This window comes from Hyaena hyaena, unplaced genomic scaffold, assembly GCF_003009895.1.
Source record: "Hyaena hyaena isolate Hyena2069 unplaced genomic scaffold, ASM300989v1 scaffold_1161, whole genome shotgun sequence".
NCBI lineage: Eukaryota > Metazoa > Chordata > Mammalia > Carnivora > Hyaenidae > Hyaena > Hyaena hyaena.
The window spans coordinates 6,771-29,105 of NW_024081795.1; the positions used below are offsets into that span (position 1 = coordinate 6,771).

General features: G+C 40.1%; 1 protein-coding gene across 1 annotated transcript in view; it reads right to left on the reverse strand.

Annotated features, from left to right (window-relative positions):
- Positions 1–204: 204 nt before the first annotated feature.
- LOC120224347 (kinesin-like protein KIF6) overlaps positions 205–22,335 on the reverse strand; it is a gene marked incomplete at its 3' end in the record, with an annotated part of 192,246 nt that continues 170,115 nt past the window's right edge. Inside the window, exons 11-13 of the mRNA XM_039222579.1 lie at positions 6,841–6,946; positions 5,625–5,763; positions 205–420 (exon numbers count right to left, since the gene is read on the reverse strand). Coding sequence (XP_039078510.1) covers positions 205–420; positions 5,625–5,763; positions 6,841–6,946 — 461 coding nt within the window. The remainder of the gene's footprint in view (positions 421–5,624; positions 5,764–6,840; positions 6,947–22,335) is intronic.

The window sequence follows — 22,335 nt, forward strand, 5'->3', positions numbered from 1 at the left end:
ACTTTAAAACATCAAGAAATATTAGTAATAATAACAATAAGAAGAATTACAGTGATAAACAGAATGATCAAATTATAATCTTTTAATGTTTACTTACCTTTTCTATAGACATATCATTTATGATGGCTTATATTTTCTCATTTAAGCCTATGTTTTCTATATTCAACATAATATAATTTATATTAATAAATAAATATAACTGACCTGTTTTTCTGTGGAGCAAACTAGATCTATACCCAGAAGTGCTGATGTCCTGGACCTGTGTGGGAGCTGAGGATGGCCAAGTCCTCAGACCTTCTGGGTTCCCAGGTGGAAAAGGAGAGCTCTGTGAGCGTACACATTCACTTCTATACATACGGGATGAATGGAGAGCATCCTGAGCTTTCTTCTTTTCCTTCTTTAGCATATTGACCAGAACATCTGGAACTTGATTAAGGATTCAGTGACTCATACTAAGTTGCAATGATCAAAACACTGATGTTTCTGGGGAGCCTGGGTGGTTCAGTCAGTTTAGCATCTGACTTTGGCTCACGTCATGATCTCACTGCTTGCAGGTTTGAGCCCATGTTGGGCCTCTGTGCTAACAGCTCAGAGCCTGGAGCCTGTTTCAGATTCTGTGTCTCTCCCTCTCTCTGTGCCCCTCCCCTGCTCACCCTCTGTCTCTCTCTCTCAAATATAAATAAACATTTAAAAAAAAACCACTAATGTCTCAACTGAGGTTAATATTCCCAATAATATTTGCTATTTGGCATGTGGTAAAGAGACCACTAAAGGAAGACTTCAACTTCCTTAAGTTACTTATCCAGTTAAAGTTGGTTTAGGAAGCTACTGGTCTTTCAATAAGGCACCGTTACATGAAAAATTAGCAATCCCAAAGGTGTTTAAAATGTTCTGAGTTTAAACCTGTAATGACTTAAAATTTTTATGAAAGGGTTTATAAAAGATAAAATGGACACTCAGTGGGAGCAGGCAGTGGAGGGATGTATGTATCTGTGAGTAAGTAGGACTTGAGTCCAGGAAGCTGCTCAGGAGGCAGCAGGAGCGGAGAGGGAGAACACCGGATCTGTCTAGCTGGCAGAGCAGCCAGATGGGTTCTGGTGGCCAGAGCAGCCCCATGTTCAGCAAGTGTTTACATAGCATACATTAAAATGGGACTTAAAGTCACTTAAAAAAATCTCTGAATCTTGGCCCCAAATGGAACTTAAAAGATGAATTCTTACTACAGATACATTTACTTTACTTATTATTTATTTAATATAATTTATTGTTAAATTGGCTTCCATACAATACCCAGTGCTCATCCCAGCAAGTGCCCTCCCCAATGCCCATCACCCACTTTCCCTTCCCCTATCCCCCATCAGCCCTCAGTTTGTTCTCTGTATTTAAGAGTCTCATGGTTTGCTTCCCTCTGGAGTGCTGATGCATAGGGGCACATGTACCCCAATGTTTACAGCAGTGTTTTCAACAATAGCCAAATCTTGGAAAGAGCCTAAATGTCCATCAACTGATGAATGGATAAAGATGTGGTTTATATATACAGTGGAATACTACTTGGCAATGAGAAAAAATGAAATCCTGCCATCTGCAGCAATGTGGATGGATCTGGAGGGTATCATGCAAAGTGAAATAAGTCAGTCAGAGAAAGACAGATATATGTTTTCACTCGTATGTGGATCTTGAGAAACTTAACCAAAGACCATGGGAGAAGGGAAGGGAAAAAAAAATTATAAACAGATACATTACTTTAAAATGCACCTTTTTGCAGGCCATTTCAATATACTAGGTGCACTGATGATAACATCACTGCATTCCACCCTACTTAGCTGTTCTTTCAGGCTCAAGATGCTGAGAATTCTAAAGGATCTCTGCCGTCACTGAGGGACAAGACTAAAATCTCTCTTGAGAAGCCCAGAATGTCAACTGCATATGCAGCAAGATGAATCCCAGGTCTCCACCATCCCTCGAGATGGCTTTACTAAAATAGGAGGGAGGAAATATGGAGGTGGTGGGGAGAGAAGATTGCTGCTCAGATGCCTGCTTAGACTCCATCTTCCTCCTCAGCTTTGACTCCAACTTCTTGGGAGATTTCCAGAAGCATAATCACTTTTTCTCTCACAGTCCTTTATGTGGCTTCCACTCTTTGCCTAGGAAAACCATGATCTTACCAGAGGTGGTGTCTGGGCCTTGTCCTGGCAGAGAAGAACAGAGCTCTGCCTATATCTTCCACTCCGCCTCATATGGAATTGATTAACAAAGGCTTCAGGTGCTTCGACCGGTTCACACGCTGCAGTGGCAACACCCACTCACTCACCCATTCAACGGTATTCAGTGGAGCTTGTACTATGTGCCAAGCACTGTTCTAGGAACAGGGATGGAACAATGAAAAGGTATACTGGTTTCTTGCTTTCACAAAGCAGATGTCCTACTGGGGAAAGACAGATCTCATGCAACGTACCAAACATTAGAAAAGGAAAGGGCTAGATAATTTTTAAAAGGTCAAGAGGGGTGCCAGATGGCTCAGTTGGTTAAGTGACCAACTCTTGCTTTCAACTCAGGTCATGATCTCACAGTTCGTGGGATCGAGCCCCGCATTGGGCTCTGTGCTGACAGCATGGAGCCTGCTTGGGATTCTCTCTCTGCCCCTCCTCCACTCATGCCTGCTCTCTCTCAAAATAAATAAATAAACATTAAAAACAATAACATGTCAAGAATGACTGAGTGGCTACTCTACACTGGGTGCTCAGAAAAGAGTTTCCTAATGGCATTTAAGGTGAGATCTGAATGACAGGAAGCAGTGGCCAGAGGAAGAGTATCTCAGCAGAGTTACTGGCTAGTGCTAAAACCCTAGGAGAAGGGCCTTGGCAGTGGTTCCCAACAGGGGCTATTTTACTGCCCAAAAGACATTTGGCTGTGTCTGGAAGCATTTTTGGTTGTCATACTGCAGTGGGGAGTAGGTGCTTTTGCTGAAGTCTAGAGGGTAGAGGCCAGAGAGGCTTCTAAACATCCTACGGTGCACACAGAACCATGATGAGAGAAATATCCCACAATGGAGAATTTATACAGCCAAAAATGTCAATAGTGCCAAGGATGAGAAACCCACTGTTAGAAGAATAACAAAAAGGACACTGTGACCAAAGCCTAACATATCTGGGATGGAGACCTAGTATGTGAAATCTGGGGCTTGGCTGGTGCACAATCACGTAGGGTCCTGTGATCCAGAGTAAGGAGTTGATTGAGGTTCATTCTAAGTATAGCAGGTCCTGGCAGAATTTAGTAGGGACAGGAAGCGTTCTGATGTACATTTCATAAAGATGAGAGTACGGATTTATCTTCTTGGCTGCCTTCCTTCTTCCCACCTTTCCTGTCTTCTTCCCCTGCCCATTCTGTTGACTTGGGCCTTCGTTGTGCCAGGTACTAAATGATACGCTGTTACATGTTTCGTGAAGGAGTGTCTGAACTTTATTCAGACTGATAATGTCACCGAAATGACACCATTTTCTCTCCCTTTCCAAGAAGAATGCTCAATGTCATTCATTGTCATTTTGATTGCATTACTGTCTTTTGTTGAGCTCAAGTATTACCACCTGTTTTTCCTATAAACTAGCTCTTTCTCATTCCTCCTGTCAGTCTTCACCTTCGTGATTCTACGGACAACATATGAAAATAACCCTCAACTTGGCTGTGAGAATCTTTGGAATTTCAACAGCCTTTCTTGGTCATTAGCCCTCGACAAGTATAAGCTATGTAATGAGTAAATCTGAGTTGCTGTTTTTCCTTCTGAGTTTGCCCATTGCATACAGAGTTTTATCTCCCATTGTAGAACACCAAAGTGCTCAGAGCACTTTCTGTTCACTTACCCTCCTAGCTTTTCTCAGCACTGTGAGGGTGGCAGGGAAGGCTTTAGTGTCCTACTACTGAAGGGGAAGAAAGAGCTTCACTGAATAGCTGTAGAGCTAATGCACCAAGAGCAAGGACGTGAGCTTTACGTTCACTGATCTCTTCACCATGGCTCCTACACACCATCACTTTGAATATGAATCTCAGAAGGAGGAGACTCTGCTCAGGTTGTTCCTGGCCAGTAAAGACCGAGGGCATACCACACAGGCAGTGGTACCTGGATGTGGCAGTGAGTGAGAGATGATGTACATCTCTCTGTCACTCCCTTGTTTAAATAAACACACATGCACAAGCCCAGACTGTTCCCTCGCTGTCCTATCTCATCTCACTCCTCCTATAGGCATACACATTCAGAAGCCCAGAAGGGAATTAAGAAGTTGGTCAGAGTGTTTAGGGGGAGCAGATCATAAAGATGATCAAAGCTAGGAAAAGCAGTAGAGCTCAGACTGGGACTGGGGCCGGGGCTGAGGTCTGGGCTGGGAGCATCCCTGGAGATGGATAAGGTAAAAGAGAAGGAAAGGAATGCAGGGTGATACTGTGGGCAGCGCTCACAGACAAGGACTCACGGGGGAGTGTAATTCAAGGCTGACCCTACTGCTACTGGCTGGCTAATAAAGGAGCTAAAACTCACTTGGATCAGGCATACTGGGCCTGCTAATACTTGGCTCAAATTAGAGACTGAGGTCAATCAGGCAGTGTGCCTACCTTGTATGTGGTTTGCTTTTACCTCTTTATTACTGGATGTCCTTCATGTAGGTTCTTTTTATGCATTTTTCGCATTAACTGAAGCCAAAAGACCCATTGGTGCTTTTGAAAAATGAATAAACAAAAATACCTGTTTATAAAGACTGATCAAAATAACTTCTTGTGCATGTTTCAAGTCTGCAAATGCATCAACAACGTCAAATCTTGTACAAGCTTGAAAGATAAGGCAAGAACAATACCAAAGAAATGTTGGGGAGACCTGAGGACTAACCCACCCGACAGGAGCTCTTCAGAAGGAACCACTGAGTCCCAATGGAGGCAGCTCCCCGCTCTCAGACTCCAGCCACGCTGCCTCCCAGAGCCAAAAAGGTTTCTATCTTGAACACTCTTCACTCACTTCCAAATTTGGGAACATTTGTAAGTGGAACCCGAAGCAGTGGATCTGGCTTTTAAATAAAAAGTTACATTTAAATCAATCTCTGCTCTTCATAAGCTAAATACCATTTGTCAGTTTTCAGCCACCATTTGAGTTTCGCCCACACACCAGCCACAAATTCTGGGCCATAGTGAGGCTGTGGTCAGCCCAGTGTCCGGTCAGTTAGCTAAAGATAACCCGCTAACTTATTGGCTCAGAACTAAAACAGAAAGAACACAGCAGAGTAGTCCAAAAATATATATTCTCTACAAAACTTAATGTTAAGAGATGGTGTGAAAAAGACCACTTTCAAATAAACTGAAATATCCCTGATAATGTAAATGTATCCAGCGAAAAACGAAGTACATTTTTTTTCTTTTATAGCAACTGTGTTTTTCACTAGCCACTACATTTTGTTTGTGGAAGGGATCTCTTCTAAATGGAAAGAAGCAGTGTGAACCGGAAGCAGGGCGGGGACCTAGAAGCAGTGTGAACCAGAAGCAGAGCAGGGACCCAGGTGATGTGGACAGAGTAAGGCAGAGAAGTGTGCTTACTCCCTCTTGTAAGCCCGTAGAGGGTAAGTTCCTGATCACTTCAGAAAGGATACTGATTTCATTATCCCTCTGCTGTAGAAGGTCTCGTAGCTTTTTATATTCTTCCTCTTTTAACGGTTCTTGACAGTCTTGATCTTTGATTTCCAAAGAGACTGTGCTTTTTCCATGGATCTTCTTGTCATTCAATAGTTTCTGTAAGATGAAATAGGAGTTTACAGTCCATATCTCTTCCTTTTCCTTTTTTTTCCCCCCAAGAAAACCTTTTATTCAGTTTTGAGACACAGAGCGTGAGTGGGGAAGGGGCAGAGAGGGAGACACAGAATCTACAGCAGGCTCCAGGCTATCAGCACAGAGGCTGATGTGGGGTTCAAATCCACAAGGTGAGGTCATGACCTGAGGCAAAGTCAGCCACCCAATCGACTGAGCCACCCAAGCGCCCCCATCTTTTCCAAATTTCTTAGTTTCTGGACTCTTCTCCCCTTTGACAATTCCTTGCACAAATGAGGCATGCATGTCTTTTCTTGCCTCCTTGTCACTGCCATGCAGCGGCCTTAGCCCCATCTCCACCTTCTCCCTGCCTCTCCCCTCCCCTTGCTCAGCCTCTTCTCTGCCATCATATCTCTGCAACCCTAAACCCAGAAATTCCTACTGAAACATTATCTCCTCTTGAACTTCTTTCTCTTTCTCCTTAACCCCCTATTACTTGATTTACATTTTTAACAATAGCACTTATAATGTGTTACAATTTTTTTTTCCATTGATGTCTTCTTCATGACCTTCCTTATTCAATTTTGCTTTCCCAGTGCTTGGCCTATAGCAGACTCACAAGAAATGCTTACCATCATAGTGAAGAATGCCAAATCACAAGTGAGGTGGAAATAAATGTTAATGATATTCCCACTGTGTCATCATGAAAGGGTAAAATGTAAGGCAGAGAAAATCTGAGGGTTTATATGGATAAATCTAAACTGCCGGGGGAAACATGGGATGCAACTTTCTCTATATATCTTGAAAAGAAAAGGTTCTTGAACATGGAATTATCCTGCGTACAAGGTAAAGATTTCTGGGAAAGTAACTACAAGTTATTCAATGGCAGCTAAAATATAACCTCTGGAGAAGTTCAGTAATAATCCCAGCTTTGTTTGAAGATCATACCATTCTGTACATGAAAAGCTGGGTCTTATCCTAGAGCTGGTGAACTAGGCAAACTGTATTGCACTTTCAACATGGCAGACAATGGCTTCTACTAGAGGAAATGCTTAAATTTACCTTTAAATAATGGAAACAGTGATGAATTTTACGCATATCAGTGCCAACCTCTAGTCTACTTTCCGGATCTTGGTCTTCCAAAAAGGAGGTTATTAGTTTTTCCAGCCTAAAAATACATAATGTATGAGAAGCAACTATGAGCTAGAAACTTTAGAAAATTTAATGGCATTACTTGGTTGGTTAACATTCGAAGTACAGGATACTGTTCTCCTTTCTTTAAGGAAATATAGTTATCTGATTTAACTATAAAATTTAAGGGGAAAGAAACACTGACAAAGTGAAATCTGAAATGATGCAATTATTCGACTAATTTCCAATAAATTTTCATACATGGCTTTCAATTTAAGAATCATTTGATTTCTACAAAACATGCATTCCGGCCAACCAGAGTTTCCATGCCTCTATGCCTAGCTGCCACATTGCCAGAGAAAAGTAATGCAAAAGTTTTCTTTTGATTAGTTTCATTAAAGATTCATGCCACTCCACTTCAGCTGGGACCTCAGTGATGCTCCACAACCCTCTAAATCCTCCCTGGTTGATTTGTTTTTGTTTTTGTTTTTATTTAAATTCCAGTTAGTTAACCTACAGTGTAATATTAGTTTCAGGTGTACAATATAGTAATTCCTCACTTTCATACAACACCTGGTGCTCATTATGACAAGTGCACTCCTTAGTCCCCATCACTTATTTCACCCATCCCTTCAGCCCCCCACCCTCTTCTCGCAACCATCAGTTTGTTCTCTATAGTCAAGAGTCTATTTCATGGTTTGCCTCTATGTTTTTTCCCCTTTGCTTATTTGTTTTGCTTCTTAAATTCCACATGAGTAAAATCATATGGTATCTGCCTTTTTCTGACTGACTTATTTCACATAGCATTATAGTCTATAGCTCCATCCATGTCATTGCAAATGGCAAGATTTCATTCTTTTGTATGGCTGAATAATATTCTTTTCTAAAAAATGTTTTTAATGTTTATTTTTGAGAGAGACAGACAGACAGACAGACAGACACATATAACTTGAGCAGGGGAGGGATAGAGAGAAAGGGAGACAGAATCCAAAGCAGGCTGTCTGAGCTGTCAGCACAGAGCCTGACACAGGGCCCTAACCCACGAACTGCAAGATCATGACCTGAGCCAAAGTCAGATGCTTAACTGACTGAGCCACCCACGTGCCCCTGGCTGAATAATATTCTATTGTGTATATATACCACATCTTCTTTATGCATTCATCAATCGATGGACACCTGACTGTTTCCATAATTTGGCTACTATAGACAATGCTGCTATAAACATCAGGGTGCACAGCAACATACAAGAGAATGAAATTGGACCATTTTATTACATCATACACAAGAATAAATCCAAAATGGATTAAAGACCTATATGTGAGACGTGAAACCATAAAATCCTAGAAAAGAAGACAGGCAGTAACTTCTTTGACATCAGCCATAGCAACTTCTTTCTAGATATGTCTCCTGAGGCAAGGAAAACAAAAGCAAAAGTAAACTATTGGGTCTACATCAAAATAAAAAGCTTCTGCACAGTGAAGGAAACAATCAGTAAAACTAAGAGGCAATCTATGAAATGGGAGAAGATACTTGCAAATAGCATTTCTGATTAAGGGTGAGTATCCAAAATATTTGAAGGACTTAAAAAATTCGGCACCCAAAAAATGAATAACCCAGTTTAAAAATGGACAGAAGACATGAATAGACATTTTTCCAAAGAAGACATACAGATGGCCAATAGACACATGAAAAGATGCTCAACATTACTGATCATCAGGAAAATACAAATCAAAATTACAATGAGATATTGCCTCACACCTGTCAGAATAGTTAAAATCTACAACACAAGGATGTTGGCAAGGATGCAGTGAAAGAGGAACCCTCTTGCACTGTTGATGGGGATGCAAACTGGTGCAGCCACTCTGGAAAACAGTATGGAGGCTTTTCAAAAAGTTGAAAATAGAACTACCCTACAATCCAGCAATTGCCCTACAAGGTTTACCCAAAAGTTCTAATCCCTGGTTGACTTATACTCTTCACAGAGGCTGTTCCAAGTCTTTCTACAGTCCCTAAGCCTACCAAGACTGTCATTCTGTCAATGCTGTAACTTCCCATTAGACTGAGAAAGTCAAAGCTGTAAGTGGACTCTTCCGGTTTACTCTTCCTTCACCTCAGAGCATCTCTTCCTCACCACTCTGGCCCTCTTCTTTCTTTTACATATTTTGCATAGTATCCTTCCTTCTCATGGCAACTCTTGCACCCTGGGCTCTCTTTAGGCTTCTCCCTGGATTACCTCCTATTAATCACCTCCTTTCTCTTACCTCATTGTTATCTCTTCATACCGACTCTTACCCCTCTGCCTATAATGATGGTCAGATGTTTTTTCTACTCTAAAACAAAACGGAATATGAAAACAAAACTCCTCTCCTTGGAGGGACCATCCAACCACTCTATTCTGAAGTCCTAGTTTAGTTTATGCATTTTGTGTGCTTACTACAGACCCATTGCATTCCAGAGCCAGTGCACTACCTTAGCTCCCCATGAATTTATAAGCATCATGAAGCAATGTCTGGCTTTCATTCACCCCTGTGCTCCTCTCCCCGACCCTGTATCTAGAGCAGTGCATACTTGGAGTTCTCAGTACAAGTGTATATGTGCTGCCAAAGCGAGGAAAGTTCTCAGTACAAATGTGTTCATTAGTTAATGGATTCATTTCCATGGAAATTACTCTCCTCTATGTTGGGATGGAATGCTTTATAAGGAAGATGTAAGGACAACGATCAGTATCTAAGAGACTAAGTATCATAATAGAGCAGCAGCATATCTTTCTCACACTATTATGAAAATATTTGCATACCATCAGCATCTTTTTTTTACCTGTACACATTTCCCTTCTGCTGTTAGCAATCAGCCCACTCAAACTAGATGTAATGATTTCCATCTATAGCAGCTTTGGATTTCATTTTTATCTCTTCCTATAGTCTGTGACATGTGACAGCTGATATTTACAGGTGTGAGATAATTCATATTATAATTTTTATGGATTTTCTTCAGGTGGAGGAATTCTTGTCATTTGCATTATTTGCTGATTGACATCATGTTTCTTTGTAGAATGAGCTTCAAACCACCAGACACAGAGATTCATTTCTGATACAAAGATTTTTATGGCTTTTTATATAAAATATTATAAAAATACATGTTTATGAGAACAATTCCAAACAATGCAGATATGAATAAAGTAAATGTGCCTCTCTGTTCCCCTCTCCCCCACACCCTGCCATTATTCTCAGCCTTCTTTATTCACTCTTAATACCTTGAGAAATCTACTGCTAACAGTTGCAATATGTTCATCTAGCTCTTAACCAAGGGGTCTACCTATACCCATGCGTTTACAGATTTTGTGTTGGTTTTTATAACATAGAGATCATGTTCTGAATAGTATTCTGCACCATGATTTTTCTAAACAATTTATCACAGATAATCTTCTATTTCACTTCATTTTTGTACTCATTTCATAGCATTTTTAATGCATTTATATATTTCATTTTAATAGCTATATAATATTCCATAGCATGGGTGTGCTGATCCTCTCAAGATGAACATTGACTCGACATATTGATAGTTGCTACTTTCCTCTCCTCTGTAACCTATGAGGAGGGTTGGATTTATAATTCCCACCTAATGCGGCTTCAAACAATAGCAAAGTTTACCTACTTGTGTTTTCCCTGAACACTTTTCTCAGAAATTCTGGAGCTCTTAAAATCCCTATTAGTTCTAGGATATACTCATTCTTTAGAGTAAAAAACATTTTGTTATTTTCAGTATATGTAAAAAAATTTTTTATAGTTTATTTACTTTTGAGACAGAGAGAGACATGGCATGAGTTGGGGAGGAGCAGAGAGAGAGGGAGATTCAGAATCTGCAATAGGCTCCAGGCTCTGAGCTGCCAGCACAGAACCCGACTCGGGGCTCAAACCCAAGAACCGCGAGATCATGACCTGAGCCAAAGTCAGACGCTTAACCAACTGAGCCACCCAGGTGCCCCAATATACATAAAAATTTTAACAGACACTTTTAGGTTAGTAGCAATGACTCATCCATTCTTCCTTTTGGCGTTTTCTTTAGAAGACAATTTCTTCTGCATAGTTTGTTCAGAAAGCATATATTCTAGGAAACATTCCATGAAGGAGGGCTGAAGTGGAATCCTAGTCCACAAGAAAGCACTATAAAATACAAGCCTGATGATTAGCTGAGTGACCACACATGGTCACTCAATCCCACTGGGATTTGGCTATTCCATCAAGACTCATGTCCTGAAAAATAATAGTATAGGATTACAAATAGGACCAGGAACTTCTGATTAAATGAAAGAACTGGGTTGCTTTACCCTTTCTAGTGCAAAACTCAATCTGGTACAAAATTAAGAATAAAGATCAGGCCTTTTGATATGCAACTTTTTTCTCAGTGCTTCAGACCACAGAGTCTCTTTAGATAAGAAAAATGCCTTGGCTTTCCTTCATACATTTGATTTATTGTAGAATTTGTTTTCTTATCAACCAAGGACTTGGTCTAACAATTACAATGCAAAAAAAAAAATGCCTAATTCAAATGTTTCTAATGCACTCTTATACTAGTTAACAGTAAACAATTGACCCCCAAATTCCCTGCATTTTCCTATCTCCCAAAATAGTTCCCAAGTTCATACCTAGTCACTGCTCCCACTGAGGGGTCTCCCAGATGCCAGAACCCTGCGGGATAGTGAAGAACTGTTTGCAGAAAAGGCTCTCCAACGAGGTCAAATGAGTACAATGAAGTCTGTTCTTTAGGAAAAGCCCAAGTAAATAAAAAAAAAAATACTACTCTCTCTCAAAAGTCTGGTCCTTGAGATTCAAAGTGTGAACAGTTAGTCAACTTAAAGGCATCACCTGGGAACCTCTTAGAAATGCAGAGTCATAGGCCCCATGCAAGACCTACTGAACCAGAACTCACCCCCCATACCAAACTTGCTGAATCTGCACTTCAGCAATGTTCCTAGGTCATTTACATGTACATTAATATTTCAGAAGCATTACAATGAGGCAATCTATTGTTGAAAGTTTTAAAAAAGTTTTTTTTTTTTTTTTTAATTTTCTATTTGAGAGAGAGAGAAAGAGAGAGAGCAGGGAAGGGGCAGAGAGACAGAGACAGAATCTGAAGCAAGTTCCAGGCTCTGAGCTGTCAGTACAGAGCCTGATGTGGGGCTTGAACTTACGAGCAGGAAGATCATGACCTAAGCTGAAGTTGGACACTTAACCAACTGAGCCACACAGGTGCCTCATCTGTTGTTGAATGTTGAGTCAAGAATATATACATGTCTTTTCAGTCCTGGAAACCAAACAATAACTTGAAATGTTAAATGAAAGAGTAACTAACATCCTTTGATGGTCAACTATGTCCTGGCCACTGTGTTTTCTTATTTAAGTGGAAAAAGAATTAAAGAGAATCTCATAGTCTGGTTCTCTTTATAACTGCCTTTCCCCAAATTATTTTATTACTACTTTTATTGAGCATCCATTACACGTCAGAAACACATATATGCCTTTTGTTATTCATTTGTACCATAAACCTATAAATTATTTTCCCTCTTTCATAGATGAGGAAAGGAGAGCTCAGAAGTCAAGTAACTTGCATCCTGTTACAAACTTAGAAAACGGGATTTAAAAATAGGTCTTTTGAATCAGAAACCTCCACTCTTTCTGCACATATCACAAAGCCTCTCAATCAGCTCAGTAAAATACCTTGCACTTGCCATAATCCTTGGTGGACTAAGTTTGTACTGGCCATTCAAACTTTTCCATAGATGTTTTATTTTTTAATAAATAAAGATGCAAACAACAAGGTCAACTTTGTATCAGACAACTCAAAGGAAACAATTTTTAACAGGATGCAACAGTGGAGGTTCTTGAGACCCAATGGTGGTGGTGGGGGGAAGGGGGGCTGGGGCAAAGGAAGGCTTTATTTTGACTTTCCTAACATGACAGACCTCTTTATGGAGTGTGACCTCTAAAACATACTGTGTCAGGATAGCATGTAATTTACAAAAAGGAAGTTCAGATAAGAACAATACATTCACGATTTATGAGTAACTATAATCCACAGGACATGAAAAACTGAAGGCTGAAAGTGTGCCAACAGAACCATGACCAAAGGAAACTATACAAATATTTTTCAGGGTCATTAGTTTCATGTTTATTTTTGTGTTAGATTCTGCTGAAAGCAGCATTCCCAATTGGCTTAAAGGTGGTTACTTCAAGAATTTTTTTTCTTTTGGTCTGTGACAAGTATTATATACATTACACACTCCCCCAGCTCTAATCAGTAAGTGAAAGACATGGAACCTCATGTGCAAGGAATGGGGTTCAATGTCAGCCACTTTGTTGGAATGAGCTCTTTTTAATAACAATAAGGGGCCAGAAAATTCACAGTTTCAGTGTTGCAGAGGAAATTCCTATGCAGAGTTTACTTTCAAGATTTATCTTAGTAATGAGTATTTCCTTTACTCTATAAAAAAGCACAGTTCTATGGCACCTCAAATGTATAGTTGCACAACTGCTTGAGACTTTCACTGTTTTAAAATGGCAACTGTGAAAAATCCACATCAAAACCCACACGGGTTTGCTTCTTTAATGGTGAATGCATGGCCTACTTACAGGAAAATGCATTCGTGGCCATGTACTTCAGTTTATGGAATTTTCAAAAACTACTTTGAAATAACTTTTAAATAAACTAAAACAACTTTGAAGATACTAAAGACTTTTGATTTTTTTGTGGTTGTTGCTTTTTTGTTTTTTCATTCCCAGCACTTTAGTAATTTTTAAAGACATGCTTTCTTTTAGGGTAGTTCTATTTTTAATTTTTTTCTTAGTTTATTGTCAAGTTGGTTTCCATATAACACCCAGTGCTCATCCCAACAAGTGCCCTCCTCTGTGCCCATCACCCTCCTTCCCCTCTCCCCCACCCTCATCAGCCCTCAGTTTGTTCTCAGCATTCATGAGTCTCTCATGGTTTGCCTCCCTCCCTCTCCTCAACTATTTTTCCCCATCTTCTCCCCCATGGTCCTCCGTTAAGTTCCCACTAATCCACCTATATGTGCAAACATATGATATCTGTCCTTCTCTGCCTGACTTATATTGCTCAGCATAATACCCTCAAGTTCCATCTATGTTGCTACACATGGCCAGATTTTATCCTTTCTCATTGCCATGTAGTATTCCATGGTATAGATAAACCACATCTTCTTGATCCATTCATCCGTTGATGGACACTTAGGCTCTTTCCATGTTTTGGCTCTTGTTGAGAGTGCTGCTATGAACATTGGGGTACATGTGCTCCTATGCATCAGCACTTCTTTATCCCTTGGGTAAATTCCTAGCAGTGCTATTGTTGGGTCATAGGGGAGTTCTATTGTTAATTTTTTTGAGGAACCTCCACACTGTTTTCCAGAGGGGCTACACCAGTTTACATTCCCACCAACAGTGTAGGAGGTGCTCGTTTCTCCACATCCTCGCCAGCATCTATAGTCTCCTGATTTGTTCATTTTAGCCACTCTGACCGCCATGAGGTGATATCTCAGTGGTTTTGATTTGTATTTCCCTGATGAAGAGGGACGCTGAGCATCGTTTCATGTGTCTGTTGGCCATCTGGATGTCCTCTTTGGAGAAGTGTCTGTTCATGTCTTCTGCCTGTCTGTTCATTTCTTCACTGGATTATTTGTATTTTGGGTGTGGAGTTTGGTGAGTTCCTTATAGATTCTGGATATTAGCCCTCTATCTGATAGGTATTTGCAACTATCTTTTTCTACTCCATCAGTTGCCTATTAGTATTTTTGTTTCCTTTGCCGTGCAGAAGCTTTTTATCTTGATGAGGTCCCAATAGTCCATTTTTGCTCTTACTTCCCTTGCCTTTGGGGATGTGTCAAGTAAGAAATTGCTGTGGTTGAGGTCAAGGAGTTTGTTTCCTGCTTTCTCCTCTAGGGTTTTGATGATTTTCTGTCTCATATTTGGGTCCTTTATCCATTTTGAGTGTATTTTGAGTGTGTACGGTGTGAGAAAATGATCTAGTTTCATTCTTCTGTATGTTGCTGTCCAGTTCTCCCAGCACCATCTGTTAAAGAGGCTGAAAAGACATACTTTAAAAGCTCTTTTCTAATGCAATGATGAAGGCTTTTGAGAAGTTATAAAAATTGATTCTGATTTTGTCAATCCAGATATTCACATACCCAATTTAAAGGCACGTATTTCTTGATATGATCAAACATTTTAACTTCAGTTGACATAGAAAGGTTCAGTGGTTTAACACAAATGTAAATAAGAAATGAAAATAACACAAACTCATCAATCTACAGATATTAATAACCATCTCTTTAAATTCTGCATGTATCTTTTGAACTCTTTGTTTGCTATAGGCAAACACTATGTTATTTGTGTTTCCTGCAAACATGAATCTCATCTACATAAATCCATACTAAATGAGAAACTCTTACAGGAAAGAGAATGGTGGTATGGTAGGATGGGAGTAGAGAGGCTAGTTAGTGAGCAGCACTGCTTGAGGTAGGAATATATTATAAAAGACAAGTCACATTTGGGAAGGCAGCAATAACAGTCAACAGAAACAAGGTAGAAAATGTTTCTTGCCATTGCAGTAGAGGCTGAAGGAGCTGAGAGAGAAGTTAAACCAAGTAGTAAAGAGACAGATACCTAAGGCAAGGGGGAAAAGGTGAGTTAGATTACACTGTGCAGAAGCAACCAAGAAAGGCCCTCTGAGGACTCTGGATGGTGAGGAGATCAAGTGTGGGGAATGAGGAAAGAAAGAACGGGAGAGTGGGGTGAGAGGCAGGAGGGGAGCTGGGGGGAGGGGCAGGGATAGGAAGGTTGGGCAAGGGGAGGAATGGGATGGAGAGAAAGGAAGAAGAAAGGAAGACAGACCTTCGGTGGATGAAACTAGAACCTACTTATGGAACAGAAGTTGACCGGGAAATTTGGAAGAATAGGGCCATTGGAAATGGATTGGGCTTTCCCACTGTTATGTCTCCATGGCTAAAGTTTCCCGTTGACAGATTCTCTTGCCAGTTCATTAATTTGAAGGTATAGTGCTAGCTTTATCTGCCCCCTGCTCCAACTCTCTGAACTCCTTTTCTATAATTCTGTCTTGTATGAAATTATATTTTAAGATAACATTAAACTTTAGAGATAAACATTTCTCAGCTGGTTCCTTTAGCAAAAATTTTAAACAGCAGCTTTGGTTTATTTACATACAAAAATGCAGAACGTATATTTTAATGGGAAAAGTTGTAAAAATTTTGAAAGACATATTTTAAAAGGTTTTGTTATGTAAAAATACAAAGTAAATCCTTGTGGGTATGTTTCCATTTCATGATAAGTAATTTGTATTATTCTATCATATGGAAAACGGTATATAGCTGTTTATGAAACATGTGCATGAAACATATATGATGCATGTGTATATAAAACATGTGTTTATGTAATGTAAAGCTAAAGCAAACTTATGTAAATTGCACCATACATTATCACTCAGTTCTATATTAAATTAAAGATGGGTTTACAACATAACAAAAGAGACCCTAAGATGCAATAAAGATCATAAGAAATATTGAAACATTAATAAATTAAATGTCTTTTTAAAAATTACCATGAAATTTTTAGCACAGTGATGTGGAACCTATATAAAGAAAAGTAAAAGGGTGCCTGGGTGGCTCAGTCAGTGACATGTCTGACTTTTGATTTCAGCTCAGGTCATGATCTCACAGTCATGAGATTGAGCTCCATGTCAGATTCTTTGCAGGACCTGGAGCCTACTTAAGATTCTCTCTCCTGCACACTCTCACTCTCTCTCTAAAAAAAAAAAAAAAAAAGAAAAGAAAAGTAAAAATGCAGAGAGGGAATGAAGAGGACAAGAACATGCTGAGAGTCTTAATATGGTCCTGAGTGGGAAGATATATGACTGTAATCTCTCCCTAAAGTTATATCTATACATATCCAACTCACAACATTTTATATACATTTTTGGGGGTGAAGGGTCCACAAACTCCCTGAAATCTGTACATAGTCCCCACATCCCAAAGATACACATACATATCGATATGAGTTGTTACAACTGAATGAAAACACAGGGTAAAAAACAGTAAATAAAGCATGAGTTAATTTTTATTAAAATACATATCTGTATGTATTCATTGAAAATGTTGAAGAATTATAACCAAATAATAACAACTATTATCTTTTAAAAACATGTTTTTAATGTTTATTTACTTTTGAGAGAGGGAGAGACAGGCACGCAGGGGAGGGGAAGAGAGAGAGAGGAAGACTCAGAATCTGAAGCAGGCTCCAGGCTCTGAGCTGTCAGCACAGAGCCCAACGTGGGCCTGAACTCAGGAGCTGTGAGATCGTGATCCAGCCAAAGTCAGATACTTAACCCACTGAGCCACCCAGGGGCCCCAACAATTGCTATCTTTGAGTGGTGGAATTACCAGTGGTTTCTATCTTCTTTTCGTTTATTTGTCCATTAGCACTTTTCCACAATGAACATAAATAGCTGGTAACATAAAAAATTATAAAACCCCTATATTCTCAAACCAAAATTAAAAAAAACCATGAAATTCTCAAAGTTTATTTATAGCATTTCATGTTGCTTTCCTTGAAATTGATGCTATAGGAGAGACATACACTTTATTTACTGTTATTAGGTCTTTGGAATGAATTAGGTCCTTTGGTTAAAACCCAAAGCCATTCCTCTGTTGCTTCCAGATGGGTTTGATTTGTTAATATGATCTAATTACTTATTTTATGGCCTCGATTACAGTGGTTGGTGGCTATTTCTGCATTTGTTTATCCATCCTTTGAGCAAGCTATCAGGAACCAGGTGTTAGACGTTGCTATAATTTATTATTTCCATAAGTGCACATTTTCACACTGTGGGTTTTCTTCAAGTGGCATAAACTATATAAAATTGTAATTAGAACAAACATTTGTTTCAGGAAGTCTTTAAAAATATCCAGCTCCATGTATATGTAAACTTTTCCTCTGAAAAGGTTATTGGGAAAAGCAAGAGAGAAATACAAATATTGCTGGTTGTGATGAAGGGCTCATTCATTCTTTGACAAGAATTCCCTGGAGCTCACAAAACCCAACGAGCAAAAAGCATTAGCAGTGGAGAAAGCATTAAATAACTAGAAGAATGAAACAGTATGTTCATGCTTTCCCACTCAAGACTCTAATTTAGAATCAAGTAGTTGGGCTTCTGATGAAAGAGCTGTCCAGGCCAAAAGAATCCAATGTGTCAACCATAGTCCAACAAATAAAATAGCCATTCACACCTCGTTCCCCTTTTCATTATCTGCCTTCAATATTCATTCATTTGGCCTATTAGAACCCAAAGCACTTAAACTTTAGGAGAATAAAATAAGCATTAAAGTACAGAAACAGCCCTAACATGGAGACAGGCCTTTTAAATCATATTAGATAACTGTCTTAAGAACTCAAATGCTTCCATAAAGCTACCCAAGGATAATTAACACAAGCTGTAGGCCATGCTTTTAGCTTTTGCTTTAATATCTTCAAAATGGAGTGTTAGGACCAAAAACACTTTGTACCAAAGTGGAGAGACCTCATCTGTAGTGAATTATATCTCATGAAAGGTTTCAGAGATCTGATCTCTTATAAAATGAGCATTAGCCATTAATGGCGTCTGGGATATTTAATCTGCAAAGCTTAGATTATTGCTTTATACGCAGCCATATTAGAAGACAGAGTAAGGTTGCCTAGGATCCAAGTGACGTGAACCCTGTACCACTTCGCAGATAATCCATCACCTTTTTTTCTTTTTCTTTTTTTTTTTAATGTTTTATTTATTTCTGAGAGAGATTGAGAGAGAGAGAGACAGCCTGAGCAGGGGAGGGTCAGAGAGAGAGGGAGTCACAGACTGAAACAGGCTCCAGGCTCTGAGCTGGCAGTCAGCACAGAGCCCGACGCGGGGCTCGAACCCACGAACCGCGAGATCATGACCTAAGCGAAAGTGGGACGCTTAACCGACTAAGCCACCCAGGTGCCCCCATCACCTTTTTTTCATAACCACTGCTCGATTACTTGGGTCACTCTTCCTATCTAGGACGTCTGAATTAACACTTTGGGAAACACTAACGATGATAGGAGATGTTTCTTTCTCTCCCCACTGACACAGGTAGAAAAGAACTGCGTTTGGGGCTTCAATTTGTCACTGCATCAAGGAAGACTCTAATATGACAGGGAATAAAAATCAGGACTGTGTTAACTCTTTCATTCTTACGTTTACTCACACAACATTTACTGCCTGGCAGCCATAAATGAAGCAGGTGTTCGATATATAAAGACGATAAGACACATTCAAGTCTATTCACCTTAACTTTCCCTGGATCTTGGATTTTAAAAAGATCTTTGAGGCCATGTTCAATGGTACTTTTTTTTTTCTGTTTTAAAGGAAAAACACAAATGCCAATTAGTTGTTTTTAAGGCAAAACTATTAATAGACATTCTGCAAATAAAATCTCTGATCATATGAAAAAACTGAAATCATGTTACAAACTGGACACACTTCTACAAAAAATTGTTGTTTGTATGAAATTAAAATTTAACTGGATGTCCTGCATTTTTATTTGCTAGACCTGGCTACCCTAAGCTGAAAGGCAGAAAGCCCGCAGGCCATCCAGCTCCAAGCTGGCCTGTGGGTGTGCGCAGCTGGGGCGCTGGGCCTGGGCACACAGTCGGGCACAGACCACTGCTGTCGGGTTCCTAACCTATGCACCAGTAATAAAGATAGGCAAGGCCCGGGGTGCCTGGGTGGCTTAGTCGGTTAAGCGTCCGACTTTCGCTTAGGTCATGATCTCACGGTTCGTGGGTTCGGGCCCCGCGTCGGGCTCTATGCTGACTGCCAGCTCAGAGCCGGGAGCCTGCTTTAGATTCTGTGTCTCCCTCTCTCTCTGACCCTCCCCTGCTCACGCTGTCTCTCTCTCTCTCTGTCTCTCTCTCCTAGAAATAAATAAAACATTAAAAAAAAAAAAAGATAGGCAAGGCCCGCTGCTGCTGTTCCTTCCCAGGGGACCAAAAGTCCTGCAAGCACTGTCCACAGCATCTAAACATTTCCACGCCACTACTACTAATACACTACACTTTCAATTGATTTCAAAGCTAAACATTCAGTGATAAAAATCCATTTAGGGCCCTTGGGGAGCCAGAATTGGTGAAGGCTGATCTCGGGAAAAAATCCAACTCGGTAGACATCTTTTGGAATTCACATCATTTCTCTGGATCTGTTTATGAATCCAGAAAATAAGGAAACCAGACTATAGCTTTGCTCGTATTGATCCTCCTCTATATGAAACGTTCTCCCTGCCCAACTTTCTTTTCTAAATTTTGTCTTAATTCACAGGTCTGCTAAAAGCTATCCCTGATCTTCCCACTCAAAAGTAATTTCTGCCCTGGGGCACCTGGGTGGCTCAATAAGTTGAGCATCCAACTTGGGCTCAGGTCACGATCTCACAGTTAATGAGTTCGAGCCCCGCATCAGGCTCACTGCTTCTGCCCCTCCCCTACTTGTGCTCTCTCTCTCTCAAAAAATGAGTAAACATTTAAAAAAGAGTAATTTCTGCCTTTCCAACTATCCACACTTTGCATCAGGTGTGGGATACCACCTTTTACCTCACATCATAGATATTTATGTATTTGTCTTGTCTCTCTTACAAGGCTACAGCTCCCTAAAGCCAGAGTCTGTCATTAATTTCATCTTGTTTATCCCCACCCTGCCATCCCAGCACAAAGTACCTTCTTTTGTTTAATGCCCCTGCTGTGAGCTAAGGACACAGTCTTTTCTTTGTGCCTCTGAGGAAACAGTCTTTTTAGAGGCAGAAGTTGTTGGCTAGGCATTTTTTCTGATTCAAGTCAGCCTGTCTAAAGTGTCCTGCCTTTGTACGGAGCTGAGCTGTAGCAAGCAAAAGTAAAAATAGCTAAAGCAAGGCACCTACTATTGCACACGCTGCTGAGGTTGTGTGATTGCGTTAGAAAAGTCTGCGTTTTTAAAGGCTGATTGGGGGCACTTACGGACTGAGCAGAGAAGTTGCTTTTATAACAAAAGCATGGGTCAACACTCAAACCAGAAAGCATGGCCAGTGCGGGAGCAGAGGGGCAGCTCCCCTGAATCAGAAGACAAGGCAGAACCAGAACCATGAGAGAAGGGTACCTTAGATATACAATCAGAAGCAACCCTACCCTAGGAGAAGATGGACAGTTGAACTAGACCCACATAATAAGTTATTACAAACCTCCACACTATCTGCAAAGAATATTTATGAAAGTCATAAAGTGCTTTCCAAGAAAAGAACACAGAGAATGCTAAAACATTAATGTCAAACTCCAATCTTTTAGAAACAAATATGTGTAAACTGTGCTTTCCTGAGTGAGGAAACACAGTGGCTCAAAGCCCAGCTAAGTCAAGGAAGAAGATTCTGCTCACCACCTGGAAGGGTGCCTGGGGAAGCCATGGGCAGGACAGGGTCCCAGGGAGTCCCCAAAGAGTAAGTAATATCCTGTGTTTATGAGGTTGGGCAAGAGGTGATCTCAGGCTTTCTCTCCAGCCATCTGAGCCATCATCTCCACACATTTAGTTGTGTGACATTTTCACCATAAGCCATCTGAGTACATGTATCTGTGAAGTCAGTGATACTGACTGAAACAAACAAACAAAAATCCCATACATTTCCGCTATTCCCCTTTGGCTGATAATAATGAAGAATGAAGGAATGAACTTTGGAAAAGTTAGTCATTTGACCCAAATGGTGGCTAATAAGAATAATTAGGATCTGTCCCTGTGTTTCTTAGCAACGACCTCATAGGTTAGTGGCCCCATGATTACTTGAGCTATGAGGAATTTCATTATTGGCATAAACTCCTGAGTTTTATCAGCTGTGGTTACTTGTACATAAACAGTCTGGTATTAAAACAAGCACTGGTTAATATGTTTCTAACATACCAAAAATGAGCCAATTGCAGTGGGTGGATATTTACTTTATGACCCTGTTCTCCATCTTCCTTCAGAAGCCAATCTTTCAGGGTAGAAAGGGGGATATGTTTCCACACCTTGTCTCTTATCAGACATTCTGGATAAGATCATTTCTATATGACAGAATGAATGAACAACAGTGATGACAATCCAGAATTCCAGGTAGACCTTAGTTTCTGACAGTGAATAATACAGAAAAATCAATTCTAGAATACTGCTTGTAGTTTGCCCTGTAAATGCCTCAGAAACAGGATTCAGGTGCAAGTCATCATTGCACCTCATAGCTTTGTGGCTCAAGGTCCACAAAAGAATGGCTCAGGAGACAGACAAAACAGGATTCACTTTCTGACTCTGTATTTTGTCTTGCTAGCTGCATGTTATCTGCCTCATGAAGTTATTGTG